Source organism: Brachyistius frenatus, unplaced genomic scaffold, assembly GCF_029030835.1.
Source record: "Brachyistius frenatus isolate BFR_SWC_R1_liver_20210118 unplaced genomic scaffold, ASM2903083v1 Contig_153, whole genome shotgun sequence".
NCBI classification, from domain to species: Eukaryota; Metazoa; Chordata; class Actinopteri; family Embiotocidae; genus Brachyistius; species Brachyistius frenatus.
Genome location: NW_027210752.1, coordinates 869,168 through 893,392, shown reverse-complemented (window position 1 = coordinate 893,392; position 24,225 = coordinate 869,168). Strand labels below are relative to the sequence as shown.

The window sequence follows — 24,225 nt, the reverse complement described above, 5'->3', positions numbered from 1 at the left end:
TTTTTCAGGATGAAGATGCTACTGCTACTGTATTTATTGTGTACAATTTTGTCTATATTCTTTCTTTGCTAACTAAGAATTATACATTATATCATGTCTGTAAGCTCAACACTAGGTTTCTGTTAACTGTAGTGATTGTTAAATAAAATTATCAGGAAGAAATATGGTCCAAAATTTTCACTGTTTATTTCTAAAAAAGCAGTGCAACAAGTTGAACTCGTATGACAACAGTACAGAAGAAAAATCTCAGTAAACATTCAAATTAACACAAATGGCCACTAGGAATGAAAACTAGCAAAAATACATGATTTATATTGAGCATTTATAACTGCACCAGTTACAGCTACTTTGCAAATAAGAAGATACTAATGGCACACATGAATTACATGACTTATAAAGTTAGTCTAAATATTAGCAGCCAGCATCTTTCCAGCTCCTTCATCTGACACTTACCTCGAAAACCTGTTTGCATTAACATTTGCTCAGCCACTCTGAAGAGCGGACCATCAGTAACCGTGTCGATAGTACGGTGACGTTGAAGTCAAGTGTTTTTTTTCTAAATGTAGTTGATGCAGGGGGGGAAGTTACTGTGAATATGGTGGTCAATACTGAGTGGTGAAAGGCTCCTCCAGTAGTTTCAAAATTAATCCGAGGCCCACGCCAGGTAGGACACAATGACTGGAAACAATTCCCTATGGAGCGTAGGCAAGACCCATACATTCACATTGTGAATTTGGGTCTGGTAATACGAGCGGTTGAGACAACTGGTCAGACTGACAATTAGTATGAACATTCATGGTTTCCAGTAGATTTACTGTTTGGTCAGAGAATTTAAAGATAACATTGAGTGACGGAAATTTACATCTTCCTGTTCCCCAGAGGATAACGTTTTTATATTTTGGACACTTTATGAGTCACTGAGTGTCATCAGTTGGCCAGAATATAAAATTAGATGTTGAGGACAAAATATCTTATTATCCTGATTTAATGCAAACTCCATGAAAATTAGCTAATCCATATTCCCCAAGAGCATAAACCCTTTTTCATAACAAAATAAAATGTTTAGCCCCACAAAAGGCTCTAAAAACAGAAAATGATCAGGATACTGTTTATCCTGTCACTCACTTCATATGCTGTGGGATGATTTACACTGTTTAAACTTGAAAAAAAACGTAACTAGTAAGTCAGCTACATCTTTCGTTTTTGACTACCTCTGCTCTTCCCGTGGCTTCATCATCTTTTTCCCTCAAGAGTCTCTGTTTGTAGCATTGATTCCTGGCTTAAAGTAACAAAATTTGGTCTAAAAAAATTATAGCATAGACAAAAAGGAGCTGTGGCAACTGGAAAATAAGGCAACTTTTTTTTAACTAACTCTTTTTTAAGTGCATAATACTCAACAAAGTTAAAAAAAAAAAAAAACAACAACCAAGATCTTTATGCAAAACAAGTGTGCAATTCACAGTGCTATTGAGTCTGCAGCTCCTCCTAGCGTATAAGCCTAGCAAACATTAGTCCATCTCTTCAGGTCTTGGTATCTAGTTTCCTCTCCACAGACTTGAGCAGCAGCTCAGCGTACTGCTCCAACAGAGCCAGGGCCTTGTCCCCCTCACCTTTTGCCCCTTGGTCCCCTCGGGGCCCCTCACACTGCAAGGTCGGGTGAGGCAAAGTATCCAGCTCAGCCTTAATGCTGAACAGGGTGTCTGACAGGATGCTCCTCATCTCTTGCTGTTCTTGACTCGGCTGTTGGCTGCACTGTAGTACCTGTTGTTAATGAACACATAAATATATACATTCATTAAGTCATCCGGGCAGCAAGTGAGAAGTACAGGAAGTCAGATACAGAGTACAGAGAGTCCGTCTGTGTTTTAATCTGTTCATTAAAGTGAAGATAAACTGCCGTGTGTGCTCCTGAAGCATTAACATGAGCTAATGTGATATAAAAACACTCGAAAGGGGTCAACACTGAGGATTTTTTATTATTATTGTTGATTTAATTAGTTGGAAAGGATTACCTAATTGTTCATTTTATCTGTCAAAAGAAAAGTATTTATATTTTTTTGATGATACGATATTTGTTCGGGTAATTTTTTGTTTTATATCAGCTTCTCCGTAATGCTGTAAGCTCTGTGCATACATGTTTTATGATTATTTTTTTCTTTAACATCCATTTTTTTAAACTAAAATTGTGATCAGTAGATCCAATCATAATTTTTGGCGGCATCCACTCAATGACGTTATGATGCAAATGGTTTGTCAGACTTTTATGTCTGTCAGTAACCTTTGGGCAAAAGAACATGCATGATTGTTCATTCTTACTTGTTTGCTTAGTAGACTAATCTGCTACAGAGTAACTTAATAGGATTGGCCCCTGTATATATTTTTTTCGGTTTCCATTTCCCAGTATGCCTTGTTCCCTTGAAACTTTTGAGAATGAAACAACAAATAGGTGTACGCGATTGCTTGAAATTATATTTATTTCTAATAAAAGATGCTGTTTTGGAGGAGTGCAATAAAGACAAAGCATACCTGAAATAGGCTTTACCTCAAAACCATACATGCAGACGGTGGGAAGGTGGTATGTACTTATCACCATCAGTTGATATTTTTTCCTAAATTGATCTCTACCAAGACCCATCCCAAAATCATACATGAGCTCTTGACCTCCTAGGAACCAGCTGCACTGGTGTTAGTAAATCCATTTTGCATTTTTGCCTGAGTGAATCTAGACACCTCCCAGTGGGTGGGCAGTTCTTGTGCAGAGAATGAGGTATAATCCTGTCAGTGACGTTGCTCAAATGCGAGGGGTTTCCTGTTTTTCTGTCTTATATTATTGTAATTTGAATTGGACTGTTAGTTTGACAAAAAAAAAATCATGTGATATCTAAACTGTATCTATTCCCCATCGCTCTGTTTTCCCTTCTCTCTTCTTGTAGTTACATTCCCCTCACATGTTCTTGTAACACACTCACTGACCGTAGTGTACAGCATGACGGTTTTCCTCAGACTGCTCTGAAGGTCAGTCACCGCCTGCCTGCAAGTGTCCAAGGTGATCGAATGATCTGATGAGGACGATAAAGAGAAGGACTTTCAAGTATAGCACAGCTTGTGGCACATCAGAGTTTGCACACACATGCACATACAGCACAGCATAAACACACAAACAAACGCTGTTATCGAGCGAAGTAGGCGCACAGCAAGCGTCGAGCAAAAGGTTGAGGAGCATTTAGGAGAAAAGCACTTGGTATGAGAAAAGAAAGTGTAGAAAAAAAAAAACATGAGGAGGCTGCTGCACAAAGACAGAGAGCAGCAAATGTGTGAGCTGTGAAACTGAGAAAGATGATTTCACAGTTTATATCCTCCAGCAAAACACAACTGTAGGTACAAATGTGGAGCAGATAGCACTTAATGGCATTTATGTTTTTTTGTGTTTTCTAAATGAAATGAAATGTGTTGCTTTTGAGAAGCGGTTATCATGCACAAAACAGCGGGAGGAGAAGTGTGACAAAAAGGATGAAGCCATTGTGAGATTCACCCCAGCATTTTAAATCTATTAGCTACCTATACTTACTGAGCAAGTGAGCAACATGAGGAAAACTGCCATTAAGTACAGCGCTGTACTATATGCCATAGCATAATGTTAAATAATAGACAGCAACGAGGGAGCGTTCATGTGTGCAAATTCACCTGCAATCTCTCTCTTATATAATAATAATAAACAGTATCTTGTGAGATAACATAAATGTGAGATGTGCAAATCTGATAATCATCCGTTTATATTTTGATATCATAATGGTTTATGTGGAATAACAAGGCTGTTTAAGGAATCTCCTGCTTCTTTAAAGCCACAGAGACCGAAAAGACAAACAGAGCCACTAAATAATATTGCTGTCTTTGAAGAAAAAAAAAAAGTCAAAACTTTCTACTCTTCCTTCATCCTTGGACTCACCCTCGTAATCAGAGTATTGGCAGCAGGAGACAGACGGGGGGACATGAGGCAGACAAGCAGACTGACAGACAGGCCGAAAGGCAAAAGGTGAGCAGCGATGAAGAGGAGGAACGTTAGCGACAGACATGCTGATAAAAGAGCTCTGGGAGGCCACACCTGGCTGGGGGCTTGATGTGTGGGCCTGTTCAGGCACCAGAGGGCACTCTTTAGCTGCGGCCACCTGACCTGGCTCCTTGGCACTGGGAATAAATGTCAGAAATGAACAGTTACAGTGCAAGTAGTACTCATCCTGATGTATGAAATGAAGAGATGGGAACAGAAACAATGAACAAATAACAGTGCTACCTTTAAATCTACAACATAAGGCAATTAAAAAAGTATTATTCTGGATAAGACATGTTTATACTTCCTTGTGATGTTATGAAACTTGTCAAAAAATGTAGTTGTAAAGTTGGTAGGTGATGACAAATTTTACCTTTCAGAAACTGATTCCCTTTTCTGCCTCAAAAGGAGGGAACATGGCAACAAAGTGTCCAAGCTTGAAGACGTACGCCTGCCTCGCACTGAAAACAACAAGACAAACACAAAACAGCACATGTATTTAACAGTTCAGTTCCTAAGCTGTGTGTGACACATCTTCAGTATAGGGCTGGCTGGCTGTGTAACCTTGTTTAATTCTGAGAGTAGGTGTAACATCACATCCAGCATCTATTACAGGACTAGAGGCCCTCGATGCGCCCCCGGGCCAACTGGAGCTCAGCGTCCCCTCCAGGCAGATGCTGCGTCGAGGGCTCAGAGGCTGCTTCGGGAGCGGGATGCGAGAGGGCAGGACGTTGTGAGCAAAAGGAGTCGGGGAAACTGTTGTTGTAAGATGAGGAGGATTTGGGGAGGGACTGTTTGACAGAGGACATGACAAGAGGGACGATGTTGGTGAGGCATGGGAAGGGAAAGTGGTGACTGGAGACGAGACGAGCAGGGGAGTCTCCAGCTCTAGCTCCAGCTCCAGCTCCTCTGATGACCTCCTGCTCTTGGAGAAGTAGGGGGAGCGAGGCGGGGTGCCCATCGGGATGCTGTCAACTAGAGAGGAGGACCGGCTGCTTTTGGCCTTGGAGCTGGCAGTGGGTTTCATGTAGGAGTGCTGGGGCTTGAGTTTGGGGCTCTCCCATGGCAGGGGCGATTGGGGCGATTGGGGAGACTGTGGCGACCCAGAGGAGGGTGAGGAAAAGTGGAAAGAAGGTCTGGGAGTGTCATGATCCAGGGAAAGGTGCTGAGGTCTGCTGTGCAGCGCCCATCGGTCACTAGAGGGCACGGGGAAGTCAGGAGCTGGAGAGAGGAAGATAATGATGAGATTACTATGATTTGTTAGAAGAAAATAGAAGTGCATTCAATTATGCATTCCAAATTGTTATGAATTAATTTTGATGACTTCAAAGCAATTACTTCTAGTCACATAAGGGAAAATACACTTATTAATTTGGTATCTTTCAAAGAAAATGCAGTGTAGGCGATGCTAATTATGTTTAAATACACTCTTAAGGGAGATTAACTGGACCACAATAATGGAATTAATATAATTCATCAAAAAGTCAGATTTAAATATTACAGAAATTACAGCACACATAAACTGGAAGTATTAAATGAACTAAATGATGATGAACCGTACAATCTGTGCCTAAGTTCTGGGCTGAGTGTGATTTGTGTAAACACAACGTTGTGTCCAGCAGCGGTGAAGCTTTGGTTGGAGGGTTGGAAAACCTCCAGAGGTGGGACCTTGAAGTCTTCCTCTTCGGGGGTCTAAGCGTAGGAGGACTGTCTCTCTCTGGAGCCCTGCTGAGATGCAACAGAGCAGCTTTGATATCGCTTCACACATTACAGTCACAGTCACAAAAATGGCAAAAACAAGCTAAAGTAAAATCTCACTTGTGTTGACTCAGGCCTTCGTGATCGTTTTGTGTTTGGGTAAACTACGACAGAGGTTCCCAACCACAATAAATTTCCAAGTACCACTTCCCAATGCAAATACCCATTTAACCATGCAGTAGCCTCAGAAAGGCTATAAAAAAAAAAAACAGCAACGTAAGGACATTCAGTGGCAGCTGAAATGACGATTTTTATTTGGGACTTGGAACAGTTTAATTGTTAAGCCAGGGGTACACAAACCACAGTTTGGAGCAAAATGGCATGAAAAAAATAACTCTAATGGAGTTTTATTTTTTAGGTTTAGCTTGTGACTGCTTTTGCTTATCTGCACCCATTTTAACAATCCACAATTAAAAGCACTAGTTTCAAAAAGTGTCCAGGTTGTAAACAGAAATGACTCATAGCCTTGTGTGACATCAGCAAAACCCTGTTTGTCCTAAAATGTTTTGAACTGTATCCTTTCCTTGAAGATATATTCATGTTTTATCATCATTTATTTATTCAAACAGAGTACTTTTGTTTCTTTTTTTAACTTTTGTATTCATTATTCGTTGATCCAAAACTGCCAAAGCAGCACTTGTCTAAAAATAAAACCCCATTCACTCCTCAGTCTGTGTTTCCCTCTTACTTTTGCCCCTCGGTCCTGCCAGGCGACACCGGGATCTTATCATCTGCGTTTCCGCTCTCTCCATCTCCCATCAAGGGCCGTACTTTTGACACCGGGGGCTTAGAAAAGAGGCTGCCTTGTTCCTTTTCATTCACTTTGACAAACAGAGGCAGCGATCTGCACCGAGAGACATCATTAGAGAAGCAGATAAGTAAAATACACATTTATTCCCTTTTAATGCATTCAAAGGGGATAATATGCTATGAGTTAGAAGAGAAGACTGATACTACTTTTAGGTTTGTAGGTTGAATATGAACCCTCATCCAGCAGCCACTTTGCTGGAGTGTAAACAGGGTGTTTTATACTGCTTACGGCTGACACATCATGTTAGGTAAAGAGCTTTAGAGGTGCTGGCAGGTGCATTTTGTGACCTTTGCATTGAGCAGTTTGACGTGGCTTTATAATTAGCATACAGACGTGACAGTGGAATGAATCTTCTCTTTTAACTATCAGCATATAATTCCTGTATATATCAAACTATATGCAGTGTTTTACAATTAAATGCACATTCATTGTGAAAACCGAAACCAAAAGTTCTGCTTCCAAGGATAAAAAAAAAAAAAAAAAAAATCTCCTCACACATACAAAATTACCCAAAAAGAGCTAACAACGTAATTTTAAACTGACAGCATTGCCGCATCAGGAAGGGTCGCAGATGGTTTAGCAGAGCAGCGTGTGAGAGTCCACATGGGTTTGTAATTAGAGCTGTGAGTCCACATTTGGTCTGAATTTGGTCAGCAATACCTGTTATTATGTCCTCTGGCAAGGAAGCGGGAAGACATGCTGAGCCTCGGGACTCTGCTCTGCTCAGCTGTGGATGGACGGCAAGAAAAACCAAACAAACAAAGAGACAAATCAGATCCAGATCATCAATCAATATCTGTCTGTGTCTGAACCTGCATGTGAGGTCATTTAAAGAAATAGTTAACAGGCAGAGGCTGCACTGAGGGCTTTTATCTAATATTTAGCAAAGAATTAAATGATAGATCGATCCTTGATAGGTCTTATATCTGTCAGTAGAATTTTAATGGTGCGCTCAGGCAGCTGGGAAGTGGGAAAGTTCAGACTTTTCCAGTTGAAAGGGTTCACATGACAACAACAAAAAGGCAACATGGCAAACCCGAGGGATTCTGCTCTATCTTTCACTACAAACGTTTCCATGTCGAGTGACTTCAGACCGACTTCTCGAAGCTCTCAAAAACCTCAGACTTTCCGAGTGGGAAATTCCCAGTTTGAGAGGCATTCAGTTGATTTTGGAACTTTCCTGCTTCCCAGCTGCTAATGAACACACAATAAGCTACACACAGGAGACTTTGAAGACACTTAAAAGTTAGCCTGGCCCTTAAAGTACAGACATTATTGTGGTATTAATCATCTCATCCAGCTTTCATCAAGAAATGTACAGTTTCTTTACGTGTGAGTGTTTTTCCTGTCCCACCTGTGCTGCAGCTCTCCGCCAGTGTCTCAAAGTTCTGCTTGAGGAAGTCCTCTTGACTGTGGTCGAAGGCGGCAGTCACTGTCCTCAGGGCCTCGTCCATACTCGTCCCTGCTACCGCCCGCTCCTCCTCTTCCTCCTTCTCTTCATTCTCCTCGTCAGAGCTGTCCTGACTCAGAGAATCCACATCTGCAGAATCTGAAAGCACAGCGAGGGAGAGGTGCAGCTGAGGCACAAGCGTGAAAAAACACCTTTCCAAACTTGACCTTGGTAAATCTACTGCATTACAGCAGGTAGATACCAGGTAATCCTGAACAAATGACCAGCCAGAACACTGGGGCTTATGTGGTAGTATTATCTGACATATTTCTATCAGGTCTGAAACTGAAATAAAATCCTCCTCCTCTGTGTGCTCAAATCCCTCTCTGCAGGTATCTGCTCTGATTTACGTCGAAAAGATATCACGGCTTTCATGGGCATTCTAGCTTTTAATTTTAAATCCTGCACTTGACACACTTTGAGAAGAAATGTAATTTGAAACAGAAATGTAGACATAAAAATATTGAAATGGAGCACAGAAATGTGACATTAGTCTCTTTACATTTAAGCTCCCTCTGCTTGTTGCACTACCTGTGAGTAACCCCAACTTAAAGCCAAGATGTGGTGAAAGTTTGAAGGATTTTAGCCTTTTAAATGGATAAATGGATAAAATTCCTGAAATTATTTTGAGGTGTTAGTTTTTGTTTGTTCAGAAAAGGTAGAATCTTGTCGCTGTTCTGTGAGTATCACTGCCGAGAGCTAATGTGAGAAATGTTCAAATTGTTCACACAAAAGTGAAAAAAAATCTTCATTTTTTTGTTCCTTTGTGCTTTCCTTTCAAAAATGTTATTTCTCATATCATCTTCCTCTGTGCATCCCCCTGAATTTATTCCTCTGTCATTAATGTTTTTCGTTCTGTGTCATCAGACTGAGACCTCACCATCCAGGATGCGATCCGGGCTGGACTCCCTGCTGTCGTAGCCCAGAGAGCAAGCACTGTCCGGGCTGCGGCTGTCCTGGCTCTCACTGCGGATCCTTCGCCCTTGCATCCTGCAGTGTTGCTCCTTCACCATGTAATCGCTGATGTATGGAAACAAGAGATGTAGAAGCAATGAGGTGCAGGGGGCAGAAAGAGAGAGAGAGGGAGAGAGAGAATTACTTAACCAAGAATAGAAAATCTCTTTTGTTCTTTTTCAGTGGTAATGACTTGGCTGAGAGCGTGTGGACTACAGGCAAGGATTTACCTGCCCAGTGGACTTGTGTTGTCCTCATTTTCCTCAGGGTAGAGTACAACTCCATCCGTCCCCTTCGTGCCCTTGGACGAGTGGGAGGACAGCCAGTCAGCGTGTGGCCAGGGCCGATACCTCCTGGAGCTCTCCTCCAATTGCTGCTGTTGAAAAAAGGAGCGTTGGTGACTTAGCAGTGCAAATACACACACACACAAATCTACATCAATCTCTCTCTTGTACATACAATCCTGCATACCGTGGGCTCCTGGAGACTGGACGCGTTCCACCTCTCTCTGTCGTGAGGGGGGCAATTGGGTTTTTTCTTGGGGGCAAAGGTCTCCAGTTGCCTCAGGTCCAGCATGGATTTAACCATCTGCTCCAGGGAGCCCATACGATGAGACCAACGCCTTCGAGGACGCTTAGTGGAGTCAGGAACGACCTGGCTGACGACTCCATGCTGGAAAGGAAGGATATGAACTTAAGCTATATATGAAGATATGAGTTCCAGTATATACAAATATTGACCGTTTCTGAGTTGCTTATTTCTGTGAAACTGATTTCCTGCTCTTTAAATCATCTATTTTATGTCAGGGGAACAAAAAAATTCAAAAATAATAGGATTGTTATGATTATGTAAAACCATTGACTGCATATAAAAGTGGATGTAGCCTCCGGGTCTTAAAAATAAGGCAGATGCAGAAGTGCTGCAATACCGCCAGGTGCCACTGGAAGGTGGCTCCAAAAAGCCTCCGGCTCCATAGACTCCTATTCAACTTCTCTCATAAAAGTCTAAGTCAATAAAAAATTCTTTAAAAAAAAAAAAAAGTTATCTCAGTTTTGCTTGCTAGAGTCCCTCCTTCTTATCAGTTTTTTGGCATTCCATCTGAAAATAATCCCGTCATTAATTAGAAAATAATCTTAAAAAAACTCTGTTTGGGGGGAGGTGGGAAGGGGGGGTCTGTTTGATTGACAGGCCTATGGTGCGGACAGGTTACAGCTATTGGTGGGCAGGACGTAGTATCGGCAGGTTTCCAATGAGATGATGTCAGATTCCCCGCTCGCTTCCCCCCAGCTCACCCAAATATGGTCACTCCAAAACCCGAGCTCAAGGCTTCAATGGGTGACGTCACTGTTGGTTGCCGCTTGAGTAAAACACTAGTCTTTCAAAAGGTTATGTCATTAAAAACGAAAACAGTCTGATAACTACTCACCTTTGTCAGCTCCCAATCCTGTCCTTCATCAGAGCACCCTGTTGTATGAAAGAGCACGATGTTCATTAAAAGCGTGAACATGATTAGAGGATGTAAATGTGTCAGTTTAAATAGTTTTTCAGATCAAGCAGAGACGTCAGGGCAGCAGGGCAGATGGTCATGAACGTGGCTGCTAGAGGATGTTCCTCTACTAGCCCGTACATCTGTTCATGTAAAGAAGCAGTCAGTACTATGTTTGTACTCTCGTGTTAATGATGTATACCTGTGTCCTCCTCTCCATGGCTGCTGTCAGAGGAAGTATTGGTTGTGTTGTCTTCGGGGTCGTTGGCGTCGTCGTTCTCTGCTCTGTCCTCCTCGTACTCGCGGTCGCTGTCAGAGGACAGACCACCCAGAGTAGGAGCACTATACACCTCCCGCCTGAAACAACACAGTGAACCAGTCCAAATGATGAGTATTGTGTGCGTATTAGTGCATCAATACATGTGAAGTGAATACATTTCCGCCAGCTGGGTTCTTTATTATCGTCACTGGGCCCATGAAATGAATGCAAACAATTAGCGGCTGGAAATCGTGCGTGGTCACCTGAGATTGGAGGAATTGCAGGGTGGTGTGTTTGGATTTTGTTGGAGCTGGCAAAGCCTCTGCCTCATGGTGATTGTCAGTTCTGGAGCCAGTCGCCAGACAAAGATACAGCTGGGAGATAAAAGCATTCAAGCATTAAATATTCAAGATTTCATTTCAGCTCGGCTATTGAGGAAACTGTCTGCAAACACATTTCCACAGTCATTTCCTCTAGCTGTGGAGGCTGAAGATCATCTCAATTTGGGTGCTGCCGCCATTCAGGTTTTCTTCTTAATTACTTAAAAAAGGTTCCTGTTTGAATTCAAGAGTATTTCTATCAGTCTGATGTTAAATATATAGGGTTACGTGTGAATCAGTGTGAATTCTTGATATTTTGATGCTGGACTTTCTCTGCTACACTTCCCAAATTGTGACCACACATCATAGACTGTATGTTTCTCACCTGTCTCCTGATACAGAAATCAAATGCTTGCAGTCATTGGTAAACTTCATCCCAGTGACAATTTCTGTAACACAAAAATATGGCTTGTTATTTCTATTATGTTCCCTGGTAACGTTCCCCCGCTGCAATAAAAGGGTAATTTATCCACAGCTCAGTCTGGCTACATAAACATGATGTGAGGTGGGGGTTTCGGTTCTGTTACCAGAGTGTCCAAACATTGTGGCGACACACTCCCCGGTGTAGAAGTCAAAGATACTGATGTTTTTATCGGAGCAGCTGGTGGCCACATATTGACCCGAAGGATCGATCTGAACCTGCAGCACCAAATACAAAAATAGTTCTGTGGTTCATGAACTGTATTTATAGAAAGGAAATGGCTTCTGGAGTACTGAGAGTGGAGGGAAATCTTACCCGGAGCAGACTGCCATCTTCACTCAATGATCCTTTGTAGATTTTCTTCTGTTTGCCACTGCTGATGTTAAAAATCCTGCAATTTATTTGAAGGAATTAGCTTCTTTAACCTCGTAGAGCTTTAAAAACACACTCGCATGACCACACACTCACCTGATGCAGCGGTCCTGACAGGCAACAGCAGTATACTTGCAGGTGGCGTCAACACCCATGTCATACAGCGTGGTCTTCCTCACCAAGTGGTGAGAGCGCCGGAACTCTGTTCCTCTGTCAGACTGGGAAACAAAAAGAAACACCATCAGGTCTGTGCAAAGACAGAAAGGTACTAACTTAATTTACCTCAGCTTTATTTGTGTAGCACCTTTCATAAAACAAAGCATCCCGAAGTGTTTCACAGAGCAAGATAAAAAATAAAAAAAGGAACTTAAAAATACAATAAAAACAAAGAAAAAAAACTATGCAAATTTAAAACAATGATTAGCTGTAGCTTACATAAAATATAAGAAGAAAAGTAGTTGCCTGCGTTAACGTTTGGTGGAATAAATATGCTTGGCAAAGTCCGAATTTGAGTTACAATAAGTCAAATCATTTTTGAAATTCAGACCACAAAAAAATCTGGGTTTGTGCATCATAATTGTCAGAAAAGAAGGCAATTACAATTGATTTAGTGTCCTTGGAAACGTAGCGCATGATAAAAAGACAGCACAGAAGATGCTCATTTCTGCTGTCGGAACACAAACCTGTCACAACAAGTTTTTGAAACGACCACTCCATGAAAGTCTGGCGGCTGAGGAGAAGTTTTACTCAAGTCTAACAAGCCATTGTTTATTGTGCTCCACAAAATGTAATGTTGTGAGTCATAGTGGTGGCGGAATCATGTCTAAAGTTTCAGAAGAATGTTGTAACTTATGCAGCTCTGATTGAGCACAAAACTGCCCCACTAACCCAGAAGCAATCCAAGAGAACGGAATGAAGCACAAGGCCTCCTTTATTTTGAATTTAGTTATACAATTTGCAGTTCAAATGCTCCTGTGGTTCAAGCTGCAGAATCGTATTCACAAACAGATTGTTAAATCGATTGTGGTGCTGCACAGCGTGTCCTTAATCGGAGGAATTTAGCTACTCGTGGTGTCTTTATGGCCAGAAAGAATTGTGAGAACTGTTTGTGTAAACTTTTTGGTGAAGCATATAATTGTGGTTTAATCATATATCTATTCTAGAACTAGTTTTGTAACTTTTTGTCATGTAATTATTGGTTATTTAAAAGAATACTGTTAATTAGTGTTTTTTAGAGTTGCTTGTAAATAGATGTCTTGCTGTAACTTTGGACAGAGCCAGGCTAGCTACTCCCTGTTTCTCGTCTTTTTAATAAGCTAATTATCTCCTGCCTTCAGCTTCATATTTAGCAAGCAGTATATAACGTTATTGTACAGTCATGTATGTTTATTGATAATCCACAACATGTTTGATGAAAGGTTGGAATTGACGGACTGAATCTGGTTCGGATGTTACCTTGTGTGCAGTGTGGAAATAGATGCTCTTGTCTGCCCCACAGCTGATCATCCTCACCTTGTTGTCATTGGCTAAAGAACAGAAAAACGGATTATTTAATCATCATTAATTCAATCAGAGTTCAAAAACAAATAAAGGCCTGTACACAACACAGACATCCAACTGTTTGTTGTTTAAAGAATTCACAATCATTGGAGAAGTTTCAAGACCAGAGGCGGGCAACATGTTTTTTTCAGAGGGCCATACTGAGTTGGATAAAGTAAGCAAAGGGATGCACAATAGACAATTTAATTGAAATTAATATTACTGAATAATGATCAACTTCATGAATTTGGTAGGTTGCTTTACAACAGGCTATTCAGCCTAGAAGGGAGGGGCCTTGCTTCAAAAAAACTATTTTTTACAGATGCATGTATCAATGTACTGACTCTGATTGCATAAAACAGTCCACTATGCAGTTTTAATTTTCCTTCATCATGCCTATTGTCCAATATGCACCACTGCCTAGGTCAATGATGAAACATTGCATTATGTCAAATATGGACTTATTGCAGATTGTTTTACTTTTATAAAAATTTTGCTTTTACAATTAATTCCAGATCAGACCAAAGATTTGTGGCGATAAAAATCGGTGTTAGAACATTGCAGGGAAAGGTTGCAGTGTGAATCGGCCCGTCTCAGCTCGACTCCAGCCAGTTGGCAGTGTCGCCTGGGACTCAGCTTGGTAGGACGTAAAGCACATCACCTGTTTCAACAGCCAATCAGCTCATAGCAAAGTCAGCTGGTCACAGTTACAAACTGTCAGCTGATCGAAATAGCAAAGTTTTGGACGGAGGAAAGAGAAGATCACGTCATCGGTGTATTTTAGAAACAGCCATGTCTGTATGACATGCTGCAAGTAATTCACCATCCCCATCCTCATTCATGTTTTAAGATGCTACAAATTGTATCCAGCTGTAATAAAGCCTGAAAAGCAGGCAGTTAAAACAGAACTACAGAGACTTGTTGCTATGGAAATAATACACCATTTTGTTTAGTTGCTTTGTCCTAAACTGGCACTTCCTGCATCAATGCACCCTCTATTGGAATTAAGGTAAATAGCAGTACAGACACATTGAAGTCAATCATCTCAAGATTCATTAACATATTACTGCTTTTTCTTCATTTTTCAGGGATCGTTTTAATTTCCTATGAGGACGTTACGGGCCTCATTGAGATGGTCCACAGCCTAGTTCGGGGCCACAGACCGTATTTTGCCCACGTTTGCTAGAAACAGTATTTTAGCGCAGCTTCACAAGTCATAAACTAAATTCATCCAAATTTTAAATGAGAGATGGTAATTGATGCCAATATGTTTGTTAAAAGAGAGACAACAAAGTGCAACAGAAAAGGCTTTGCTCAAACAAACAAAACTCCACCTGACTACACATGTAGTTGTCATTTATTATTTAAACAAGCAGTGCTGCAAGCGACATAAAAGAGGGACTTTGTGTGGGACTGAGTGGAGATGAAAGCGAGGATTTAGAGAAGATTAGCCGTCAGATGTTGACAGTGTCTCAAGTGGCTCACCAGCAAATCGGACGGCTGTTATAGATGATGAGTGTTCGTCAAGTGTCTGCACCAGACTATAGTCGTCTCCTGCATCCAAGACGTGGATCAGACGATCCCTGCTAGCTGTGGCCAGCAGCTTCAGGCCTGACAGTGATAAGTTTACATAATCACTTATTGCACACACAGCCAACACACAAATATTCCCCAAGTGTGCCATAATTATAGTTAATAACCCTGTGTCTCACACACACACACACACACACACACTGACCTGTTTCTGGTTTACTGTATTCAAGACAGAGGATCTCAGCATCATGAGCTTCCACCTTCAGAATCTCCACCATGCTGCCGAGGTCATGAATCCTGTAAAATATTAATACATATTTCTCAGATGGAGGTCACATCAGCCAATCATCAGTCTCCATTTTTGTCTTCTCGTCGTACCTCAGTATCCCGTTGCGATCTCCAGATGCCAGGTGTTTGCCATCTGGACTGACACAGATGGTCCTGATGCCTATCCTCAATTCTGCTGTCTGTCCATCCCCTGCTTTGTCCGCACTCACATTTGTTACACAATCAGGGTCCAGCAAGACACTGGTGTTTCTATCTATGTAGATCACATTCAAGAGATCCTGCAAAGCAACAATGGACGGAGAAATAATCCATCAGGGGAAAGTTTTACACTCGAAAGGTCGACATTTGAAATGTGGCGTCCACACTCACACTGCTGAGGATGTTCGGAGAATGAGCATGAGCTTGCGTCCAGTCGTCCATGCGCCACAGTCTCATGGTGTTGTCAGCTGAACAGGTGAGGAACACACCTGATGACAGACCAGCAACCGATTCTCCAGGAACATCTGGAAACATCTGAGGATAGAAGGAGGAGGGTTTGGGGGAATGTTAATTACATTATGCTGAACAGTATGGATTTATGAAATACCTATCTTGTAGCGAGGATTTACATTCCCTACAGGCCATGAGCAGTAATCCATAGCTTTGGCCTTGGGACTGGATGTGAAAATGGCTATCGTAAGCTGCAAAGCTTTGTCTAGGATGCAGTTTTACAAAGCAGTACGCATTGCACATTGCATGCTGATACACAGGAGTAAGAGTATAATAAAAAACATAAAGCTCAGTCCATGTGATAATCAATAGGAGAATATAAAAATAATATCTATTAGCGTGTCCCAAATTGTCCCCCGATGTAACCTAATCTCTGACCAACATCTGATCTACTGTGTTGTTAACTCCTTACTGACCTGTGAGCTGATTTAAAACACAATCACAGTTCTTGAAAAGAGGTGTTTCACATTCACTTCCTCCTGCCAGCATTTACCTCCAGGTCCCACACACAGGAAGCGTGAAAGAGGGCGGAGTGCACCTTCCCCACCCTGTGCACATCTCTCACATCCCACACATACAGACTGTGGTCGTTATACACGCAGCTGAGCCAGCGGCTGACGGGGTCGTAGGTGACAGCGATGGCGTCTGGGTAACGGGCATCTGCCTTGGTGTAAAATAGATGGCTGTGTGGAGAAAAAGTAGGAACACGTTTGTAAAAGTCACGGATTAGCAGCAGATGTTTTCATAAAAATAGTAACACATGTTAACTCAAGCTTCCCTCTCATTTAGGGGAGATTTAGCCTGTGAATTGGTGCCACTTGAGACGTGAAGCTCTATAAATAGAGCCCACTTGATCCTGCAGTGGATCGCTGCCAAGAAAAAGTCTGCATCACTCCTGAGCTCTTCCTCACCTGGGTTGAGTGACGGCGGAGACGTCAGAGCCGAGGGGGTGCGGCCGCGGCAGCGTGCAGACAAAGTGCAGGTCGACGGGGCTGAAGCCTCGCACCGTTCCATCAGCGCAGCCGCAGAAGATCATATCGTCAGACAGAGACAGCGACTGGGCCACGCCAGTCTGCAGGGCGGCACACGATACAACAGCTCATTTCACAGCTCTGTAATTTACAGATAAACTGTCTGGAGCAGGAGGATCTGTCTATGATCAAGTAATGGTAAACAGAAACATGCTTCTAATAAACTAATAATAAGTTCTACTTACATTCACAAACTATATTCACTTATATTCATTTGAAGTCTAAAAATTGTGCCATTTTGACCCCTGCAAGTAACATCTATTACAACATAGTTGAGGTGAGGCCACAGGAGTCCTGCCCAAAGGTTACGGAGGTATATAAATGCGTCCTCATTGGAATACTTCCAGACACATCCTGTTCTTGTCATTACAACTAATGCTTCTTTGATCCTCTAGCAGAAGGCAGGAGCAGGACAGAGACACCTTGCTCTTGGCCTCATGATTAAACACCACAGCTGGATACCAACCTGAAAGCGTTACCGGCTGTACTACACTCAATAATGGCTCAGTCAAAGGGTTTGAATGAACTGATTCATCAAAATCAGACGAGTCTTGCATGTTAGCTCAGATAGATGACATTTAGTTTAATTGAACACAGCCCTACCCGTATCCTTTTTATTCAAATATGGTAAAATAATTCATAGGATTAACAGTAGTGGTACCCTTTCCACCCCGTCACTGTTGGACACATTCTCCTGTCACTCACCCGTAGGTCCACCCACTTGTCGAGCATCCTCTTGCTGTTAAACTCGCACAGCAGGCCAGAGGAAGTGATGCAGAAGGTGGAGTCAGATTGAGAACCCCGGCCGCAAGCCACATCACAGAAGAAGTTGTTCCTCAGCTCTCCCAGCAGCCCGGAGCGGCCCAGCAGAGGCACAGGATCACTGGCCTAAATTCCACAGAGGAGCGAGGGTTAGCTGATAAAACTCACACTCAAGTAGTTGGAGCACAATACTTCAAATGTGTGAATGTATGTTGCTGTGAATTTCTTTATTTTTCACTGACCTGAAATAAATTATTTGTTTTAAAATGATGTCAGAAATTATTCACTGAACAGTTTTGAATTAGTGAAAACAACCACAATGAAGACACAGCAATAAAAGACATAGTCGCTTGGACAGTTTTCAAGGTAATGAAAATGTTTTATACTGTGTGGCAGAAAAAGGATTCTTCTGAAGGTAGAAAAAAGAACTCCAACATTATCTTTTAATACCTTGTTGGCTTTGCAGTGGTCCAGATACCAGAACTTGACATGCCTGTTCCCCACAGTTACAAAATAGGAGCTGTCTTCGGAGAAGGACACACCTGTCACCTTACTGGACACCTTGTTAGCTGCCACTACAACATCTTTCTGCAAGAGAACAATAAAACAACGGAGTTTGATGAGAAGATTGACACTTTGAAACAGCTGGAGAAATAAACACTGCTGTATCTAGTGTTGCCATGGCAAAGGAGGAACATCAACCCTGGCGAGTAGAACCTACTATAAAACCGTTAAAGTGAGACAAACCTTCCATGCCCAGACGTTGACCATCATGTCGTGCTGGTTCCCCACACTGACTATGTATTTGCTGTTGGGGGAGAAAGCCACACAGGAGATGCCATATTTGTGCTTCTGGATCTCCGCCACCTGCCTTCGTTCTGCCACGTCCCACAGTTTCACCGCTGGGAGGTGACCGCTCTGGGGAAAAGGAACAAGGGATGTGTAGGGGGGATTAAAGGTTGTGACAAGGTTAATTGAAAGAAAATAGTTGATTGTTATTACAGAAAGTGTATATTCTTATGTGAATGCACTATAGCGTGTTTTTTTTTTTTTTTTTTTGTCTCTGGTCTGGAAGTCCACTGGAACAGGCTACATACAGCGCAATAGTCACCTGTCAATCCGGTTGATCCGACTCTCTAAGAGATTATCCTCTCTGTCCTCTGACACTATGCAGTTACTTGCCCCTTGACCTGCTCACATCATTCCCTCCTCAGGATCAAAAGGTCAGCTATATTATAATGTAGTCTCTTATTATAATATGGTAGAAGGACCTTTCAAAGGTCACTGTTAATAGGTCCGAGGACAGGCAGCCTGAAGGACGCTGCAAATGGATGACATTCAGCAAAAGACAGAGCTGCATACAAAGGATACAGACACAAGAAAGACAAAAAAGGGAGCAGGCCTATATGTAAATTAGCCACTGTTTGATGAATGAGTGTCTGTGTGTGGAAAAATGTTCTTATCAGATCATTCACTCAGGAATATCTCTGACTCCTCTTTAAAGGTAATCCTCTAACGGCGCTGTGATTGCTCTCAGCTTTGATCACAGCAGGTAAAAAGAGAACTTTAATATTTCTGGGAGCTGACTGTAATTTTAATCAGCTAAGGAGGCTGACATGTGAATTTGTAGATCTAATGTTTCACTATAAATCTGCTGTGATCTGCAATCAGCTTCATGAAACGTAGTATTTAAGGTGCAAAAGATTTGGTATTTGGTCCCGTTTAAACGGCAGAAGAACGTCCTATCCTCTGTGGATTTGGTCTTTTGAACTTTGGTCTCTGCCGTCATGGCAACTCCTGCGTGCCCATCCACTCACACAGAGAAGTCTTTAATCGGCTTTGATTGGCTGGTGAGGATTAAGATCGTGTGTTGTGTTGAGGCCTGTGTCGTAACTACAACAAAACTGAGAAAAGACGCTTCACTGAAAAGACATGTTACACTGTGACGTGACAAAACTCGGTGAATGTACAACAGGTTGAAAACACACAGAGACCTCAGGATCACTGTTAAGTAATTGCCGTTCTGCAGCAGGCCTCTAACCCGCTGGGATATTTTCAGTAAAACATGCTGATCTGTCTTATACTGTGCATAACTTGGGAGGATCTAATTCACTAAATACTGCAGTAAAGATGTAAATCTAATCATCACAAACACTAATCCTACTGAAATATGAACCTGATAAACTAAACTGAATCCTGGGAAGAATATGACATTGTGAGAATGAATGTAAGTACGTTTGAATAGACATGACAAGCTGCAAAGAGCAATGAAGAAAATGTTGCATTTATGTAAAAAGGTGTTAACAGCAAAGACAATGATGAGAAAACGGACTCACCTCTCCTGTCACCAGGTACTTGCCATCAGGGGAGAAGGACAGAGCTGTGATGGCTTTTCTGTGAAAGTGACAGAGACAGAATAAACTCTCAGTGTGACTCGTGTCCCGGCTGATTGGTTATTTTGACAGTTTAACTTTGTTCTGTTTAAATGGAGAATACATTTGTGTACGACTCACCTTGAAGTGTTGATAATGTGGTACTGCCTGTTCTTTTTGGGATTTAGCAGGACCACCACACACCTGCATAAGGAAAGGAAAAAAAATACAATAACAAACATTATAACTAAAAATATATACAGTATACTGCATTCCTTGTAGTGAGGTAACAATTTGGTGTAAGTGGAACATCTCTATTGTGGTATTTTTGAATTGATATGTGGTATGTGTTTGCAATAAATACACCAAAATAACATATTCATCTCTAATTTCACAGTACATGCTTGTAGCATATCTTGTAGTACTAATGCTTACTAATTACATGTTATCACCTTATAAACATATAAACTGTGCTATACCACATGAATCCATTTGCCTGATATCTCTGTTGATGCATAATTAACTTCATACCTTCCAGATGATTACACCTGAAGGTACAAAAACACTCTAATCATTCATAGATGTACTCCCCGGGGATACAGTTCATGATTATTATTATTTATTTATTTTTTATCAAATATTAAATTAAAAACTTTTGTGAACTTAATAAATCAAAAAAATGATTCAACATTTTAAAGGAATAATTGAACTTTTTCAGAAATACATATTTATTATGCTTTCTTGCAGAGAGTTGGATGAACAACCAGATACCACTCTCATTTCTGTGTGCTAAATATGAAGCTAGTCGATGAGTGTAAGCGCAAATAAACAAAGAACACATTGCATGTTAATTTCTGAACTTTGGAGGTGCTGCTGACTGATTTTTTTTTTTTACTTCTGAAACAAAGCTATCTTAGCTACTAACCACCCTGCAGCTATGCTAAGCTAACCAGCTCATGATGGTAGCTTCCAAGAGTGGCATCACTCACTCTCTTATTCTTGCCAAGAAAGTAAACGACTATCTTCCAAAATACAGAACTATTATTTTACTAAGGAAACACTGTAAAAAGAGTGAAAAAGAATGCAAATTGCATGAAAAAAATCTAAAATAAATGAACTGAATTAAATATAGCTTTAGTCATTGTTCATACCAGTCTCTTAACTGGTGATTGTAATGAGTCGTCTTGGATGTTTTGCCTACCCATACTTATTCATCTTTTTGAATGCAGTTATTCTTTTCCATATTCAAATAACCTGGGTATAGCCTATTGTTTCCTGGTAATAAAACGTCCTCTTTACACCATGTTCATGAGCAGCTCACAGATCTACGCTCCACCTGTTACTTAGCCAGTTCTTGGGTTCGGTGCCAGGAAACAGCATTCCTGCTACCACAGCTCGCACAGATTTAAAACGAGACGGCAGCTGGATTGCCAGACTGTGCAGTTTAGGAAGTGAGCTTTGTAAAATGGCAAGCAGAACCAGGAACACACACACGCACACACACACACGCACACACACACACACACACACACACACACACACACACACACACACACACACACACACACACACACTCGACCTGCTGTAACAATATTATAAACAGCTCTAATTCTCCTGTTTTTTTTCCTCCAGCCGTTGGCCTTCTTAGTTTTAATACAGCTTCGTCAGATGATTTGACAGCAACACAAAAGAAATGCAAGCGCGCTGATTGTTTTAGAGCTTCACAGGACCCCCCCCCCCGTGCTTGTTTTTAAACTCTGCTTTTGACCCTAGCGGAGCTCTGTCTCTTGAGGCCCTCAGCATCCCCACTGTAGTCCTCCAACCTGCAGCTCACATGTCTCATTTTTATATTATACACTACGTTAACACAGGCAGTGTCACTGTCTACACTGAATTAATAACACCACACAACACTCTTTAAATCACGGTATCACTGAAGGAGTCAAAGAAAACGGAGGATGGGATAAAATAAAAATACATCTTTCGGAGTCTCTGATGAGAAAGCCCACAGAGCTCTCTTCCTCAGCTCCTTTGAGATGGCACAGAGATAACACACACACACACACACACACACACACACACACACACACACACACACACACACACACACACACACACACACACACAGAAAAGTGCACATTGCACTGCATGAGGTAGATGTGATAAGGAAGCTGGGAGTGCGCCGAGTGCTGATAAGTCAAAGGTCAGAAGCTGAGATAATGATGCATAAACGGTCGCTCTCCTCTTACCCTGCAGGATAGGCCACGAGTCCAGATCGGGGGTCGCAGGTCAGACCGCTGTTTCCTGAAGCGGTGATGCCCAACACCTTCTCCAAAGTCACCTGTAGCCATTTTGTTTGAAACGTTCCGTCACAGTGAGCGGGGACACTTTATAGACACTAAAATGAACCATCTCCCTGTAATGGGATGATTCAGAGTTGTGACAGGAGCGAGATCTAAAATAATATTATAAATGAGACAGCAAAGAAACGTATTGTCTCCATAATAAACAGACTCTTTTGCTGCTGATGTCAAGCAACAAATTGAAACAAAAATATATTACAAATATTGTTATCATTTTATATTTTGGATGTAAAAAAAAAAAAAAAAAGATCTCGAAGCTCAGGTCTAACCTAATAACCAAACAGAGGAAGTGGCAGCTGGCTTGGTGAGTCCTGCAGCCTGCCTGTCTGTCTTGGGATTTATAAAGCAGCTGCTGGTATCATTGATTATTCTGGAGTAACATAATGTACCTGAGTCTATGGTGTCCTACTAACACACATGCACGCAGAACAATTAAAGCAGAGGCTGGCAGGCAAGCAAATTAGAAACATTCTCGACTTGCCTAAAGAGTTTCTGGGTTTAAGATTGTTAATGGTTAAGAGATGCATTATAAGACATTAGTTGAAACAACGATTTACAATAATGTAGTTATTAACACCAGCAATCAAGTCATACTTGCTTAACATAGTTGTTAATAAATTTCCAGTCCAAACATTTTTTCAGATTATTTTTTTGTTGTTGCATAAACTGGCCACTCAGAGGAAGGTGTTCTCATTAAGGGATTATACATGACCTATACAATTTTAGTAAATTATATTTTTCTCTTCTCTAGCAGCACAAAAGTTGTACTGTACCGTTTGCATTTTGTTTGCAAAATGTAGTAGATTACTTCTGCACCATAGTTAATGGACCCGCAGCATTAGGTTAGGACTGGTGCAGGTCACTTAATTTACTCTAACACACCAAAGACGTACTTCCGAGGACTTGTTCCCGGGTTCGTACCTTCCTGGTGAGACTGTCTCTGGCGGGCTTCTTTTTCCTGATCGACGGAGAACGCAGCAAATTCCTGATGCGACTTTTAATGGTGAATCCATCGCCAGGCATGTTGCCGGCAGCCTCGTGGCTTCTGCTCGGAGGACTGCAGAAGCGTCCCAACTGTTGACAAGCCACCCCAAACACAGCCGAGTGGCCACGCGAGCCCGCAGAAGTGAACGAGCGCCCGCAGGGATCCTTCTCCCGCCACTAAAAAAAAAACAAACAAAAAAAAAACCTTCCTCCAGAGAGACAAACTAGCAGAGCCTTACAAAGTCAGACGGCGCTCCCGCTGCTGCCGGGACATGCGGACACTAATCTCCCGAGTGGGTTTACTGTTCTCGTGTGAGTGGCCTCCTGTCGCTCTGCGTCCGGCACTTTCTGCTGCCGCTTCTTCCCACTGCTGGACTGATGTCGCTTCGCCCCAACGACTGCGTGGAGGAAAGCCGCTGCTCAGCTGTTTGCCCCCCCCAAGTGTGCCTCTGTGACATCACTAGTTTAATCTGAATCTGCACCGGTCCCATGATTATATCAATGATTGCTTTTGTTGCTTTTGTGTGATTTAATAGGATTAGAGAGAAAGACCGTGGCCAATCCAACAGCTGAGTGGCGGATGCTTGGGTGCCACAGATCTCTGGTTGCTGACTAAAGGGTCACTTATCTTTTTTTTTTTATTAAGGTCCATTTGTTTTTAATGGGTCTGTTTCTTTAAGTTTAAGAGCCACGGTAACTGAGCCCATGTTATTTTGCAAGCAGGCGATAACTATTGTGAGGAATTGTAAGGAACCTGAACCAATTTATTCTGAACACGATTTGCATATGCTTTTCACTATACTGTCAAAATGCACTCCACCATTTGTGAAATACATCGGCCATACATTAATTATCAACTTTCTCAACCGTAACAAATACTTATTTTTGTTATCAGTTTTATTTTGACCGAAGTGCTGATTCAAGT

At 41.8% G+C, this 24,225-nt stretch overlaps 2 protein-coding genes across 2 annotated transcripts in view; one reads left to right on the top strand and one right to left on the bottom strand.

The window, feature by feature from the left end:
* The window catches only part of LOC138631349 (bromo adjacent homology domain-containing 1 protein), a 100,896-nt gene that overhangs the window by 22,113 nt on the left and 54,558 nt on the right, over window positions 1–24,225 (top strand). The window lies entirely within an intron of this gene.
* Window positions 190–23,339, bottom strand: LOC138631347 (mitogen-activated protein kinase-binding protein 1-like). The gene is made up of 33 exons (XM_069716207.1): window positions 23,238–23,339; window positions 22,203–22,294; window positions 20,095–20,157; window positions 19,918–19,975; window positions 18,329–18,499; window positions 18,032–18,169; window positions 17,525–17,707; window positions 16,700–16,860; window positions 16,282–16,471; window positions 15,669–15,812; window positions 15,390–15,577; window positions 15,217–15,308; window positions 14,964–15,089; window positions 13,395–13,465; window positions 12,036–12,157; window positions 11,883–11,958; window positions 11,674–11,785; window positions 11,472–11,535; window positions 11,030–11,140; window positions 10,710–10,864; window positions 10,448–10,485; window positions 9,493–9,693; window positions 9,252–9,397; window positions 8,948–9,087; window positions 7,972–8,166; window positions 7,278–7,344; window positions 6,495–6,650; window positions 5,610–5,773; window positions 4,613–5,269; window positions 4,422–4,509; window positions 4,103–4,185; window positions 2,974–3,059; window positions 190–1,761 (listed from the first exon to the last, which is right to left on the bottom strand). The coding sequence occupies exons 1-33, from the start codon at window positions 23,337–23,339 to the stop codon at window positions 1,522–1,524; spliced, it is 4,680 nt and encodes a 1,559-aa protein (XP_069572308.1). The 3' UTR covers window positions 190–1,521.